The sequence below is a fragment of the Octopus bimaculoides genome, chromosome 10 (genome assembly GCF_046866305.1).
Source record: "Octopus bimaculoides isolate indiv1 chromosome 10, ASM4686630v1, whole genome shotgun sequence".
Lineage (NCBI taxonomy): Eukaryota > Metazoa > Mollusca > Cephalopoda > Octopoda > Octopodidae > Octopus > Octopus bimaculoides.
This window is the reverse complement of record NC_142937.1, coordinates 3,921,938-3,939,307: the sequence shown is the minus strand read 5'-3', so window position 1 is coordinate 3,939,307 and position 17,370 is coordinate 3,921,938. Positions and strand designations below refer to the sequence as shown.

The window sequence follows — 17,370 nt, the reverse complement described above, 5'->3', positions numbered from 1 at the left end:
CTATATCTTTTTCCTTATAAATATCCTGAAAATTCCTCACAGCCTTGGGTTTGTTATCTGTTCTTTGTTATCTGTTGTCTAATATATATATATATATATATATATATATTTTTAATTTTTTTATTTATTTTATTTATATATATATATATATATATATATATATATTTTAAGTAAAGCAACAAAAATTCAATAGGTTATAGCAGTACGTACGTTTCGTACAAGCTCCGTTTATTCATGTAGTGATAACACTACAGAAAATACAATGAAAATGTACTCCTCAGCTGCATAAAGGAATTTCATTTTAGAAAGTCATTTTGAAGATGTTTGCAAAAAACAAGAGTAAGAGAAGAAAACACATCTCGACTATGCTGCTGTTTCTCTCTCTATATATAAAATGTTTAAAACCATGTTGGTTTTATTAAACCCGGTAATTTGTCCGTCCGTTTCTCTAAATCCTTACATCCTCCTCTCTAGCTATGAGAAAGACCGAATTAAAACGAGGTAGAGGGAGTTAAGAAGGAATAACTCGAATGCTGCTGTTTAATGATGTTTTCGTATATTGTCGTTGAAAGCTCGAAATAGGGAGTAATTAACAGTCGACAACTGAGGAGTGTTTAGACCTCATGTGGTATTTTGCCTGGTACTTGTCTCTCACTATGTGTTTACGTATTCTTCACTTGTTGCTGATGTCGTATACTTGATGCATTATATATATATATATATATATATATATATATATATATATGTATGTATGTATGTATGCATATATATATATATACATATACATATACAGATATTCCACCACCCACAGAATACATACACACACAGGCACACACACACACACACACACACACACACATATATATATATATATATATACATATATATATATATATATATATATATATATATATATATATATATATATATATTGCTAGCCACTACACATGCTTTTTTTCTCTCCGTGTTTCCTTGTTTCTTTCTGTGTTTCTGTGGAAAAGTGTAGGCTCGAAGCATTAAAAACTTTTTCACTTCCCGAGCGTTATACTAATATATATCTTTGTTTTCTACACCACTTGTCTTCGTCTTTTGTTTTTTTTTGTGAATTCTCCCTATATATATATATATATATATATATATATATATATACATATCTATATGTACATATAGATAGAAAAATACATACACATATGCACATGCATGCAAACATACACACCAAGGCACATATATTCCATTCTCTTATCGCCATTCTATTCATTCTGTCGATATTTTCCATCCTCTTGTTGTTATTGCTTTTGCAGTATCGCTGTATTGCATAAATCAACAATAGGAATTTGACGTCCACATCAGCGACGAAATGCATCCCCTTTGGAAGTCCCACAAGTATTCATATCAATTACTAGTGCAAAATCAGCCGTGGTATTTTTACACAAGTCATTCCATCAGACTACTTTGGAAAAAAGAGAAAGGTACAATAAATACTTTTTTTTTAATGATTTCTTTATAAATCCTGTCATTCCCTATAGGTTTCAAACATATTTCATTTTGAAAGTTCTTGTATTTTTTTAAAATATATTTTGTACAGAAAAGTTTTTAGACACAACAACTCGTACATTTAAACAACCCATTCTCCCTCTACACGCCACCTTTCTCCTAATCTTGTCATCCATCATGACTTGCAAACTTTTTTTATTTCTTTGTCTTCTGTTTCCGCTACATTTTTCATCTTCCAATCTTCTTTCTCTCATTTTTCCTATTCCACATTTGTTCTCTCTCCTAAATTCTTTCTCTTCACAAATATTTCCTTTAAACAGACAACATATCTACACACAAAATACTATTTCTTGTATACACATTTAGATTACATACCAAACATGTCACAAATCAATCGGTTACCAAATATAAATGAATGGAGACAATTAAAAAAAACACAAAACAGAAAAAAGAAAATATTCTTCATAGCATGAAAATTGAATTTTCTTTGAAATTGATACTTGATCTCTTGAAATCTGACCTCGTTTGTCATTAATTACAGTTGTTAATTATTGCTACTAGGTTTATTTGGTTGATTGGAAAATTTTTCGTACGTCAAATTTGCATAACCGTACTTGCGCTAAAAACAACGGATGAATGTATTCATAGTGCACGGTACATCGTTTATTGAGATTATTTGTAGCATAACCTACATAAGATTAATCACATTTTAAATCCCTACGGAGAGATAAATCCTGTAGTTGAGCCACTTTGTGTACATCCCTGTGATGCTACAATTGTATGCTTATTAAAACGATGAACCACACATGCCAATTATAACAAAACCTTCTGTGTCATCATTAATTAAGTCCCGTTGTCAGAGAGACAACTGTTTAGTGTCCACTGTATTGTTTGCTTTTAACAGCGAGAGGAAAATTGCCTGTTTATTAAAATGGTGGCACACCATACCATCTGTCTCTCTATTTCTCTCTGAGTTTATATATATATATATAAAACTTTATAAATATACATAAATATGAATAAATATATATAACTTTATAAAACCAGAAAATGGGATGAACAAGCTTTGATCACACATCATAACAATTGTTTCAGAGAAATAGTAACAAATGCTAGTTGATGGATTTTCCATATCATACTATTATATAAAATAATAGATAAACAATTACATGATTAAATATGATCTAGTAGCAACTGTGTGCTAGCACGTCATCAGATGCTTGGCTTTGATGGGACCTACTAGATCACGTTCAGTTTCCCATTATAAATTTTAGCATTCTCTAAGTAACTTATAGATTCAAATAAGCATAAGTCATAAAAATACCAAATAGATTAATGGCAGTATAAAATAAAAAGACCAAAATTAGTTCATGAGAATAAAAAATCAAAAGTGTGAATATAAATAAGAATCAAACCTAAAACTCTGTCACAGCATATCTCTTTCTTTGTGAAGATAGATTAACATTCTGATATATTAGAATGTAAACTAGAAGTATTCGTTATCTCTTTTGTCTGTAAATGTTTTCCATGAAAAGATTCTCAGTCATCCTACTATCCCAGCTTGTCTGCCCCTCCACTTGTAAAGCTTAATTTCAATTGTACTGATGCCCCTCGCAGTCATTTAAAAAGTCATTGGAATCTGCTCATCACATAAGAAGAGACTTATTCGCTTGCACCCGTATACACACACATATGTTCATTCACTCGGTGTATACATAGACATAATTATATATCTAAATATACATACCTACACACACATCCATACAGACACATACAAACACGCACTCACAAACATACACATATATACACACACACATACTATCATTGGTTAGTACTATCATACATATATTTCTACTTTCATATACCAACATTCATTTTGCATAATTCATACTCATGTATGTATGTACATACATACGTACAAAAATACCTTGTTGCTGATGCTGAAATTCCAACGAAGAACCTTTGGATCTAGGTTAGAAACCAACTCTTTCTCTACTGGCAAGAAATCTAAAAATAAAACTGAATAATGATACACACACACGCACACACGCACCCCCCCACACCCCCACATATATTTACATACATACTACTGGCGCTTCTCGCCTTATAGCATTAGGTTAATCAATATATATATATATATATATATTATGTATATTTAATGTATATGTATGTATATAGGTATGTATATGTATATATATATATATATATATATATATATATATATATATATATATGTGTGTTTGTGTGTGTGTGTGTGTGTGTGTGTGTGTGTGTATGTGCGTAATCGTGTGTGACGCTTAATATAATTGTGTGATCCGCAATAAAGTCATATTAATGATTTGTTGACTGAAAATTATTCGAAATAGTCATCTACTGATCAAATTAATATGCAAATTTTAAGTAACATTTATGCTAAACAGCCAAAGTCTAAAGTGAATATGTCGAAACACCGTTAGTAAAATGACAACCAAGTTTTGATATATTAATTGAAAATGCATTCTCATAGTTTTTGCTGAAGGATTAAGCTTAGTGTTCACGATATTCTGCATAGTTGTATTGAAAGAAAACATAAGTTATTTCAACCGAAGAAATTTTGTCATCACTGGCAGATGGGGTTGTTGTAACACGTGATTTCAGCGTAACTTGCGCTTCCTCAGCAACAAGCACCCTATAACGAAATGCCAAATCGAAATCTCGTCAAACCGATATTGTTTAATCGCAAAAGGCTGGTGCGCTGAGGGTAAATTAGCTATCAGCAAGGGAAGCTGCCGTTGTAACGAATCTTAATTTGCACATCCAACTTAACTTGAATGTGTTGTATTAAACGCTGTAAGCTGAGGCAACTATTTTGAGAAATCATCTAATGTAAACACAGCGTGCTAAAGAGCACAGATTATATATGAACTTAGGAAGATGACCATCATCATTATCATCATCATCATCATCATCATCGTCGTCGTCGTCGTCATCATCATCATCATCATCATCACCATCATCATTTATTTACTACAACATGTATTGTTAAGGATCACCTAAATGGATTCCTAGTATATTACGTTCCTTTATCAGCCTACAGACTTTCTTACAGCTCTCAGAGAATAGGTTGGGAAGCACAAGTTTGTCCATTTTCCAGTGGTTCCCGGATGATGAAACGGTTCGGGGGCAATTCTGCGTATCGTACGTACTATTTAGATAATAGGGAAGACATAATAATGATGACTATGAAGAGGATAACGAATGCAACGACGCCTACCATGGTTACGATCTCGACGACTACAACGGAAATAATGGTTATAATGTCATTGACAATTATGACGGTAGTAGTAATGACAATAATGACGGTTCATATCGTATTTGTGAAAATATATCATTATGCAACAGAATTTTCTTTCAAACCTGTTAAAAGAAATATAAATATTTCAATGTTTATTATATAATCATAAATCCTTACCCGTTATAAACAAACAGCAGATAATCAATACTCCATGTATCCCTGGAGGTAAATGTGTCATTATAACTTGCATGACTGTCATGGTGGGATCAGCTGAAAAGACAGATAAAAAAGATTCAATGTTTGTTTGATTTCAGATTTTGTATTTCATATACAGAATTGCAGAATGTATTGACAGCCTCTCTTGCCTGTGTAATATGTACAGGGTGTCCCCCAAAATGCATACACACTTTAACAGCAGATAACACACTTCATTCTCTTTTAAAGTTGAATCCATTAGAAATATTCCATTTTACTTTAGGAACAAGGCCTGAAAGTTTGGAGTCGGAACGAGTCGATTACAATGACCCTAAAGTTTGATGAGTAATTATTATATCGACGCCGAAAGGATAAAAAAAACGAAGGCGATCGCTGAGGAAGTTGAGACCATTAGAAATAAAGAAGGAAACCAAACTAAGTTAACAAAGAAAATTCATATTAAAGTGCTATTGGAAGTTTGAAATTGCGGTCGAACTGCAGAGTTTAGGAGATAATTTCAAACAGATCCACCTACGCGACTAATCATCATTCGAATTAGGGATAAGTTTGAAAGAAATGGAACTAGTCGAAATGTCTAGAAGAAACGTTCCGGAACAAGGCGGATAGCAACTACGATTACAATGTATGAAACATATTTCCAGCGTTCAAGAACATCTGTGTGGCAAACGAATCGTGAGATAGGAATTTCAAAACCAAGCGTTTATCGCATTTTGAATCACTGCCAGTGGAAATGTTATATTCCAACAGTCTATGTTTTCAATGAAGATGATTCGGAATGAAGAACGGTAGTTGGCAAGATGTAGTAGAAGATGCAAACTTTCAAACTAAACTTTACATTTCCCAGAAATGTCTTTATTTCGACTGGGCTCTGTGTGTATGATAGCAGTACCTCACAATTCTATAAATTTAAATATAATATTAATATGTCGCAATCATATAAATGTTATATTTAAATTAATATTTAAAGTGATCATCTTTCATTTATATTTGTGAAAATTATCATTTATTTAATATCTAAATACAAATTGGTTATAATATAATTCTAGGGCGACAGCTTCAATGAATGATAGCCGCGTCGGTAAGAACATCTAGCATTTAGTTAGGATTTTTTACATCTTAAGATCAAATGTCACCGTTGTCAGTTTTGCTTTCTCCATAGTATGTAATATTGTGCAAATTTTGAAATTAACCTTACAAAAGAATATTAAGCACGACTCTACTAGAACATATAGATGGGCTTAATCTTAGTTTATATACAATTTAGCTTCCATATATTAATCAATTCTGGCATACGTAACCGTCACTCGTAACGGTGTATGACATGTTACCTTTTACCACGCATTTGCTAATTGCTTTAGCTGCCTGTGTAGTTACGAACAGGCAGAGACACCCTCTCGATTCTTCCATAACCTGACGCAGCAAAACATCAAAGATTTGAAAGATGAGGGGTGGGGATCAGGGCTGCATATAGCACTACTAGACTGGAGCTACGGGAAATGACGCATCTAGCTCAAGAACACAACTGGTTACCCCATTCCCGAATCGAACCCACACCCTCCTGATCTTGATTCCAACATCCCAACCACTAGATCAAGCGCCTTCGCAAGTCAAGTACAGTGCATATATTCAATAATTCTTTGTACTCTAGGCACAAAACCTGACGTATTTTGGGAAGGGGCTAGTCGATTACATCGACTCCAGTACTCAACTTGTACTGATTTTATCGATCTCCAAGGAGTAAAAGACAAAATTGACCTCGGTGACATTTTGACTCAGGAAGTAAAGCCGGAAGATATACCACTAAGTATTTTCATACGGATGATAATGATTCTGCTTGCTCGCCGCCTACTTTATACATTTAATGTGATGTATCTTAAAAAAAACAACATAATGTCCATGTAATTATATTCGAAAAAAGAACTTTCTTCTCTAAAAATACATATAAATTATTGTCGGTTTTAAATGATTTATTTTTTTGCTATAGCCCAGATCAACCCTGATAGAGCAGGCCTATGATGAAAAAACATTGAATCCATTGCTAACCCGTAATTATTGCACAAGAATAATCATTTGTTTTCTATTTTAAATGGTATGGTTTGATTTAGGAGAGATTTGATGGCTACTTTTAGCACATGAAACAACGACCTCTCATAACAATAACTCATTCACTGCCTCGGTACCTAATGAACTGATGTGTGAAGGACTGAGATATAATGATAATATACACATTTTACCCAAGAATGTTTGTGGAATAATTTCAGCTGGCGATTCCACAATTTAGTTTTGCCATCAGCTTATATTGCAAAACGATTGTGCTATAAACTGTCTTACATTCTTAAAAGTTCACGAATTGTACAAGTGATATGTGCGTGGGTGGTGCTGAGAGGTGGGGGGAAAGGAACATGTACTTTCTATTTTGTTATTTTTATTCTACCATAGTTTATGGCTGATGATTAACTTTATGTCCGGTACGAGTGGCATATATTTGAAATCTACAAAATCCGAACACGTTTTAGAGAGATTCGTATCAGGATAACCTAAGGTTTAACCACTATTTTATGAATATTAATTATCAATTGCTTTTTGTAAGGCAACTATCTACTTAAGTGTGTATGTGTATAGCAGCATTTATTTAGACATCAGCTTGGTTCTTATATTTGGAAGGTAATTATAATGATTGTCGTAGTGGGTGTGGTGGTGGAGTTCTATGAACCATTAAATTGTTGAAAACCTACTGAAGAAGTTGTTCCTTATATAAATAACATTTTTTGAGAAATTCAGCCATGTTGTATCCCTGATACTTCTTCGGCGAGAGACAATAATAGAAGTTAACGAAGTGCTCATTAATTATGAAGTGTTCCCACTTGTATCTGTTTACTTCTATGTGGATTTGCCTACTTGACAGTTAAGTGCCTTGCCGAGGCAAAATAGAAAGCAGCATAGGTTAATTGCATATGAACTAATGATACGTTAATTGCATTCATCTTCAGCTCTCCCAATATTACACTCATTCATTTAAGTAATATGATGGATTGCATGCATGCAGTAAATTGATTGTTTATGCTACAATTCCTACTCTAACCACTTTGTAATTTTGTAACATTTAATTATTAGCTAATTAATGCTTTTTAAATACTCATTTTTCAAGTATTTAAAGCAATTATAATTTTCCAATTTCCCTTCAATCATTTTACAAATTTCTTGCTGCAGTCAAAAATACAGAACCCTGCATTGTGTCACTAATACTGCGTTGTTTTTATGATGAGTAGATAACATGTAGAGACATTTATTATTTTAAATGGAAACGGTAGCTTGCAACTGTCTACTCTATTTGTTGGCATTCTATATTGAGAAAGAGGGAGAGAGGGGGGAGACAACAAAGAGAAAGAAGATAAATAGTGTCCCGAATCCGAAGAAATTGGTGAGTGCTTTCGTTGTTAACAAAGGGGAGCGTATAGAATATTGATGGTTTCCCCTTCCTTTACTGGGCGTTGGTGAGCAAAAGTCGAAAACGTTAACTTTCACTCCTCGCTTTCAACACAAGGTATTCCATATTAATGTATAACATATCCCATACTGAAATAATCAGGAAAAGAACAACTGCTGCAAAATGGCAGGGAAATACACCAGTTCTATATTTAAAAAAATTCTTGCTGCAGTCAAAAATAGAGAGCCTTGCATTGTGTCACTAATGCTGCGGTGTTTTTACGTAGTGACATTCATTATTTTAAATGTCAGCGGTAGTTTGCTGCTGTCTACTCTATTTATTTGTTGGCATCCTATACTGAGAAAGAGGGAGAGAGATATAGTCTATGCGGTCACTCCACCAGCTAAGATATAGAGGTCAAATTGCCATCAAATTACACCCTACCCACGCAATAAAGAACGACCCATCTTTTAGTATATCTTAGACTACTTTATGGAATCCTGCAATGTATAAAGTAATCCTATGTACGCTATAAGATTGGCTGGTTATGGTTGGAATGCGTCTAGTTATAAAGTCTGCTCGATTAAGAACTGACCTGGAACAAATGAAACAAAAATATATCCTAAGAGCATTCTTCATACTGTACAGAAGCACCATCCCTATTACCATAAACTTCTAAATGTATCATTAACATTACAATAAGATGAATCATATGTGTGCCCAACAGATACAATTTGAACATAGTTTAGCTTTGTCTGGTGCAAACTTTTGTTTATTCTACCATTCATTAGTAATCTCCACTCAAAATATTTCAGTGATCAAACATTATATGTATTTTTTCCAAATAAATCATAAAAGGACATTATATAAATAAAATATAATATATACAAAGTAAAAAAAAAAAAATCCCAAAACACACTAAGACAATCAAAATCAAACAGACAAAAGAAAAAAGCAACAAACAAACAAAAGTCAAATAAATAATTCTCTGCAAGTATAAGACTGACTCTTTCATGTTGTAGCATCTATGTTGCTATACAAACAACACAGTGAATTCTTCGTTTCAGGATGATTGACTTTTAGATTCGCAACTATTCTTCAGTTATTTTCTCTGATCGTTACATACTCAATTGGCTTTTGCACAGTCTAGACTTATGATACCATGAAGTGTAAGCTTCCATATCTCTTAATTAGCATTTTTCATATCCTCATCTCGTTTAATATCATATAACTATATTTTTCTAAACACTTGCTGCTTCATCTGTTTATCTATTTTACTCTTCTTTCCATATTTCAGGCTCACAATATCTCTGCCATACATTACCCCCTCTCACTCTCTCTCTCTTGCTCTCAGTTGCTCTCTCTCTTTCTCTCTCTCTTGCTCTCAGTTGCTCTCTCTCTCTCTCTCTCTCTCTCTTTCTCGCACTTGCTCTCTCTCTCTCTCTCTCTCTCTTGCTCTCACTTTCTCTCTCTCTCACTTGCTCTCACTTGCTCTCTCTCTCTCTTGCTCTCACTTGCTCTCTCTCTCTCTCTCATGCTCTCACTTGCACCTTCTCTCTGTCTCTCTTGCTCTCTCTCTCTCTCTATCTCTCTATCTCGCTGTTTCTCGCGCTCGACACCTCCTTTATTATATTCTTCACTGTCATGCACTAACCTTTCATTATGCAAAGATTTCACCTGACACTATCTCCTCATTCTCTCATCTAAACTGAAAGCATTTTCGTTTTGTGTTCACAACCTCCAAATTTGTTTTCTCCTTTTTACTCTGTCTATATCTCGTCCATCCCTATTTCAGTCTCCTCCTCTCCCCTGTATACAAGCACACACATAGTTGTGTACTGCAACAAACATCATGGCTGATTTTTTTAATCTTTCATGCTCTAACTACCAACAAATGTTGATCATAAATATTTTCAGGTCATTTGCTTTCTTCTTGCTCATATATTTCAGCTTTCACTTCAAAAACAGCAGCAGTAGTAGTGGTAGTAGAAGTAGTAGTAATAAGGATGATGATGATAATGATGATGATGATAATAATAATAATAATAGTAGTAGTAATAATAATAATAATAATAATAATAATAATAATAATAATAATAATAATAATAATAAGAAGAAGAAGAAGACGAAGAAGAAGAAGAATAAAATGAGCTTCTTTGCCCTAGGTATTGAGAAGACAATCGAGAGGAAATAAAGACAAAATTAAAGGAAGAAAAACTAACAGTAATAATAATAATAATAATAAAAATAATAATAATTTTGCCAAACGGGTAGCCATTTTCGAGGAGGGGGATGAGTCGATTACATCGACCCCAATGATGCATTAGTACTTAATTTATCGACCTCGAAAGGATGAAAGGCAAAGTCGAACTCGGCGGAATTTGAACTCAGAACGTAGCGGCGGCCGAAATACCGCTAAGCATTTCACCCGGCGTGCTAACGATTCTGCCAGCCTCAAAATTGTAGTAATAATAATAATGATGATGATGATGATAATAGTAAGAAAATTAATGTGTTCCTATGGTTGTGCTCGTAAGATTACTATATTTGTTGTTGTTAACAAACATAATTCGATCTTTCAAGCCTGAGTTGATTCTGCATTCATTTGATCTATTTGTGTACACTTTTCAAGTTATTATTTATTTATCAAGTTATCTTTTTCTGAATTTCATTATACAGATTGAAATGTTCTTTTCAACAGTTTAATTCTGCCTAATATTTCAAGAAAGATATGTAGATAACTGCATACACTCACGCATATACACAAACACATACACATATGCGCGCGCACACAAACACACACACATATATGCATATATTATATGTATACATACATGCAGAGATACACACACACACAAATACATATACACATATATATTATGTATACATACATACATACAAACATACACACACACATATATATACACACACATAAACACGACAATATGTGTGGAGTCAACAATATGTGTGAATCCAGTCGTTCGATCAACTGAGCAGCCTAGGGTTTAAGGAATGTGTAAATGTTTCTATATTCCACTGACACGCGTACTATTAACTTAATTCACAAGTAGAATCAGTGTCACTCAATTTGATATAGGTTGAATGTTTGAATTACAGGTGCAGCCCATTCAATGTTGTTCACACCTTTTCCACTCACCGTGCATGGTTAGACTCATTATTATGGCAACAGGTATCTAGTCATGATATCAGGCATTGACAATGAGCCGAAGACATCATGACTGCACAACGAACCTTTTAGCCCGTCAGCCATGTATGCGGCTGAGCCGTTTATTGTAACTTAGATTTTGCGTTTGTACGTTCGTATTTTCTATTTTGTTCTGTCTTATAATAACAATATTACATTTGAAAGTACGTATGCCTATGTTGTATCCAGACGCTACTCATCGTTGTTAAACACCTTCACAACAATTACGATAAAATATACACAAAAATATAGATATGATAAGATATGCTCAAAAACACAACTACACTTGGCATGTACAGAACATCGACACGCAAACGTACACTTGCATAAAAAAGAAATCACGTATAAGCAATAAACAAATGGAAAAAAATAACAAAGTTTGCTTTATTCAGTATTATAAACATTGTTTACGATGAGACACTTCTTGACTTTACTTTATATTCATACGCTGCCCTTCGTCGCCAAACACAGTTTCATATATATATACACAAAAAATGCAGTGAAACGTATAAACAGGCCACAGCTACACACAAGCGTTTACATGAAAAGATACATCAACACAGATAGATACATAAAAAAAAACCATATATAGATAGAAAACAATGTATTTACACTGAATGAAACACATTATTTATGTGCAACGACTCCATTTGTGATCAGAGGTGCATTTTTAAAGCATATTTACAGGAATAACTACAGTTTTGGAAAAAGTAGCCTTTAATACAAGAAAATTATTCTCAGATAGTAAAAACATTAGTTAACAGTATTAGAATTTTATATAGAATTTCACAAAAAGAGGTGATTAAGTATGGCAGTTCTATTAATAAATAAAGCTATATTTAGCACCGAGGTATACAATATTTGAAACATGTATACCATGAAATCTACCAACAACCAATTTTATTTAATATCAAATTCAACATAGAATATTTTAATACTTTTAAATATATTACCAGGATAGTTTGCGAATAAAAGCAGAATGCGTGGTCAATGAGTTATCGGAACAGTTTAAAATGGAAATGAAATTATGGAGGTCTCGAAGCGTCAGACTAATGGACTGAAGACCGTTAATGTTCCAAACCAAACACAAAGGATTATTAAGAAAATAGCAGAGATCTTTAAGAAAAGATTAAACGTGAAAATAGCCCTGCTTTTAATACAACAAATTAGTAAGAAAAAAAAACTGTTCTCTATATACTCACGCATACATGTATGTGTATTCACACACATATGTATATATATATATATATACATATACATACACGAGAGCGTGCTGAAAAGGTCCTGGATTTAGGTAAAAGAAAAATACGGGAAGATCAGATAACTATGATTTTATTCAACCTATTCCCGTCTCAGATACACACACTTATTGCAGCTGTTCTTCAGGATTTCTAAGTCATGTTAAAGAACTCGGAAGGTTGGGCCTCCAGCCAGGCCTTTCAGAGGACCCTTAAAAGCAGGAACTTTTCAGTACCCCTTATATATATATATATATATATATATATATATATATATATATATATATATATACATACGTATATATGTACATATCTCTGAGCGCACTCATATACATACATATACATATATGTATGTATGCATGTATGTATATATGAATGTATGTGCGTTTGTTAATAATAGGAAAGCAACGACGAAAAAGTAAGAACAGCGCAAAATATTTCAAAACAATAACCAACAAATTGCCCAGAGGATCGTCTTTAAAATAAAACCCATTAATTACCAGCTGTCAAATAAAATGCCACAAATTGCTAAATTGTAACAGGGTCGCCAATTTCGAGGTAGGGGAAGGAAAAACCGATTGTGCCGGAATTTGATCTCAGAATGTAAAGACGGACGAACTGTCGCTAAGCACTTTGTCCGGCACTCTACCAATTCTACCAGTTCGCCGTCTTGCACTCATATATAATAGTGGCTTCAAAGTTTGACGCAATGCCAGCTATTTCGGGGGTTAGTCGATTACATGTACTTAACTGGAACATATTATATTGACCTCGAAAGGATGAAAGGCAAAGTCGACCTCGGCGAAATTTGAACTCGGAACGTCAAGCCAGAACAAATACAGTGAAGCCTTTTTCGCGACCCGCTAACGATTCTACCATCTCACCGTCTTACACTCACATATAACATTATCGCCTTATTTGCTACGGAGTACGATTTCGTATCATTATACACCGTACCTTTTACTAAAAGATTTCCATATACATATTATTTATATTTATCCAGTATTTTTTTATTAAATGGCATTGTTAGTTTAATAAGTAAACAACGATCAATGTTAATTATTGTGCATTCAGTAACATCTTTTCGTTATTCTCCAAGCATCATTTGTGCGAGTATTATTTTTACATGTAAGCCAAGTTACTGGTTTCATTCAGACTTATGTTTTAATGGATGAAATTAATTTTCTAAATGCCACGATGTCTAACTTAATACAAATGTATTCTAATTGAATTTTACTATTTTATGAAACCTTTTCCTCTGCTTCAAAACCACACGTTATTCTGAATTCAAACGTAATACCAGCTTACAAACACACATTCACACACGCAAACATGAACATTCCTTAAGCTTCATTAAACTAAAATAAAACGAGTATTTCAATGACCAACCAATTGTTTAACATTTCAGTTTAAAATGTAATCAAATAATACTTCTTTGATATAATGGTTTTGCAGTATATGGAAATAAAAGCATGGTTCTGGATTTGAAATGAAATTTTAAATTGAATTTATAAGAAAGCTAATTCACAAATGAATAACTAACGTCTATACAAGATGTATTCAAGAACGTAATATTGAAAGAACATATTTAGATAAGTTTCCTAAACAAGTTACGTACTTAGGTAGTTTTATTTGTCTAAGCCCTTTCCTAATGCCTTGTACATATTTGGACAGAGAAGTAAAGTAGAGTGTGGTTGACTGCAACGAATCGTATAAGAATAGCGTATGTTCAGTTCCTTGTTGTACCTAATCTACTGAGAAAGAGTTGTATTACACAAAGTTCACTTTATGAAATCAATTCAGGTGACCAACTGTTAATACACATTGCAAATCTCTCTCTCTCTCTCTCTCTCTCTCTCTCCCTCCCTCACTCTCTCTCTCTCTCTCTCTCTCTCTCTCACACACACACACACACACACAGACGTGCCTGTGCACACAGACAAAGTCAGGCAATCGGATTTAAAAGCGACACTGCGTCTTCGTGTGTGCCCTTTCCCTGCTTATTCCATGCAGTTCTTCTTTGATGTGTATCCTTACATGCGCATGCACCTGTGTTTGTGTGTGTATGTGTCATTGTTCTTAGTAGCACTATGACCCTTCCTCTCAGCCCTTTCCCTACCCCGTTGCTGTTGCTGGTGCTCATGAACCCGACGTTTTGTACTGTTCTTGTAACTCACTGTGTTTGTATGTAAATAAAATCATAAACAATTAAATATAAGAAATAATAATTTCTTAAAGTATGTGTTAATCCTCATGTACCCAGACTTTGTGGACACCCTGTAAATATATATATATGTATATGTGTGTGTGTGTGTGTGTGTGTGTGTGTGTAAATATATATATATATGTATGTATATATCTACATACACACCCATAACTAGTGTCGCATGTCGTATAAAAGCCGTCTCTATGTAGTAGATTTTAATGAAAGACTCTAAAGTCAACTTTGCCCTTCGTCCGTCTGGTGTGGATAAAACAAAGCAACAGTGCTGTACACCAAATTCGAGGAAAGTAACACATTTGTCTGGTACTTTATTTTTCTCGACTTTGAAAAGATAAAAAGCAAAGTTGACCTCTGTGTGATTTGTACTCAGCATGTAAACAACCGTAAGAAAAAGAAAAGAAAAAAAAACCCCGCTAAGTAATCTGTCTGATGCAGTAATGGTTCTGTCAGTTCGCTTTCTTTAATTGTTTCTGATTTAGGTATAAGGTCAGCTGATTTGAGGTGAATGGATTAATTAATATTATGTGTGTTGGCACTCCGTCGCTTACGACGTCGAGGGTTCCAGTTGATCCGATCAACGGAACAGCCTGCTCGTGAAATTAACTTGCAAGTGGCTGAGCATTCCACAGACACGTGCACCTTTAACGTAGTTCTCGGGGATATTGAATGTGTCACAGTGTGACAAGGCTGGCCCTTTGAAATACAGGTACAACAGAAACAGGAAGAAAGAGTGAGAGAAAGTCGTGGTGGAAGAGTAAAGCAGGGTGGAAGAGTAAAGCTGGAGCCTCGTGGAGCTTTAGGTGTTTTCACTCAATAAACACTCACAACAACCGGTCTGGGAATTGAAACCGCGATCCTATGACTGCGAGTCCGCTGCCCTAACCACTGGGCCATTGCACCTCCACAATTAATATTGAGGTTCCTAGTAATTGACTGCCACTTTACCTTAATGGCCCAGAGGAGATGGAAGTTGATAATATTATCTACTCAGTTAAGAACTGATCACGGACAATAAAACAACAATGCAGTAATCCCTCGACTATCGCGGGTGTTACGTTCCAAAAAACCCCGTGATAGGTGAAAATCCGCGAAGTAGAAACAGTATCGTATATTTTTTTAAATTATTTTTATAATTTGTATATATTTATTTTATTATAAATGCAAAACAACACCACGGAGGAATCAACGTAAGCTTAAAATAATAAACCGTGGTAGGTGAACCGCGAAATGGCGAGGGATTACTGTAACTATTTTCTTAACATTATTCATCATGCCCTTCGAGAACGCCAGCAGTCCAGTAATAATAATAATAATAATAATAATAATAATAATAATAATAATAATAATAATAATAAAAATATTCAGACAAATACATAACAAAAACATCAGGACTTACAAATATATATAACATACAGAAAATTGCACTATTGGGCACTGCATACATCCTACGCAAAACTCTTTCAATACAGTAACCATAAGAGTATCACAGCAAACCACAGCACATACCCAAGGCGCACAGAGCTGCGCTCGGTAGTGAAGTGAAAGCACGTTATAAAAATAAAACTACTGAACAATAATAATAATAATAATAATAATAATAATAATAATAATAATAATAATGATAATAATAATAATTATGTAATAATAAATTTTCCAGTTCTATACACAGCGAAGAATTTCTGAGGGCAAATATAGTAGTTTCCTTTCTCAGTATAGACCATTGAAGATTAGAAGAATTAAGCTTTCTGAGCTGCCAAAGTTATAAAGGTAAAATGGCATCGTACTCATTGACCATTAGGGAAGCCAACCAACTGTAAAATATTGTTGCTGGAACAATTCTTTGGATGGAAACATTCAAATAATTCCAAAACGTAGAAGAAAACTTTTTGTACTTGATATATGTTCTATTTTCCAGTATTAGATATTCTTTAACGTTCTTTGTCATTTTCCTCCTCCCTTCCTCCTCCTCTCACACCCCACCTCCTCTCACACCCGACCTCCTCTCACATCCCACCTCCCACACCCTCCTCCTAGACCCTTCCTCGCCCTCCTTATTATTTTTAATTTCTTCCTTGGATTTCTCCTCTATCCTTTCTCTCTCCCTTTCATCCCATTCTCCATTCTTCTTCTTCTTCTTCTTCTTCTTCTTCTTCTTCTTCTTCTTCTTCTTCTTCTTCTTCTTCTTCTTCTTCTTCTTCTTCTTCTTCTTCTTCTTCTTCTTCTTCTTCTTCTTCTTCTTCTTCTTCTTCTTCTTCTTCTTCTTCTCCCTTCCTCAAAATTTCTTCCATTCTC

The 17,370-nt window shown here is 34.0% G+C and overlaps 1 protein-coding gene across 4 annotated transcripts in view; it reads right to left on the bottom strand.

Annotated features, from left to right (window-relative positions):
• Positions 1 to 17,370, bottom strand: part of LOC106869052 (neuronal acetylcholine receptor subunit alpha-3) — a 743,068-nt gene that overhangs the window by 138,709 nt on the left and 586,989 nt on the right. For all 4 annotated transcript variants that reach the window (XM_052971012.2, XM_052971013.2, XM_052971014.2 and 1 more), the window contains one exon: positions 4,946 to 5,038. In XM_052971012.2, the coding sequence (XP_052826972.1) occupies positions 4,946 to 5,027 (82 nt within the window). In that variant the 5' untranslated portion in view covers positions 5,028 to 5,038. The remainder of the gene's footprint in view (positions 1 to 4,945; positions 5,039 to 17,370) is intronic.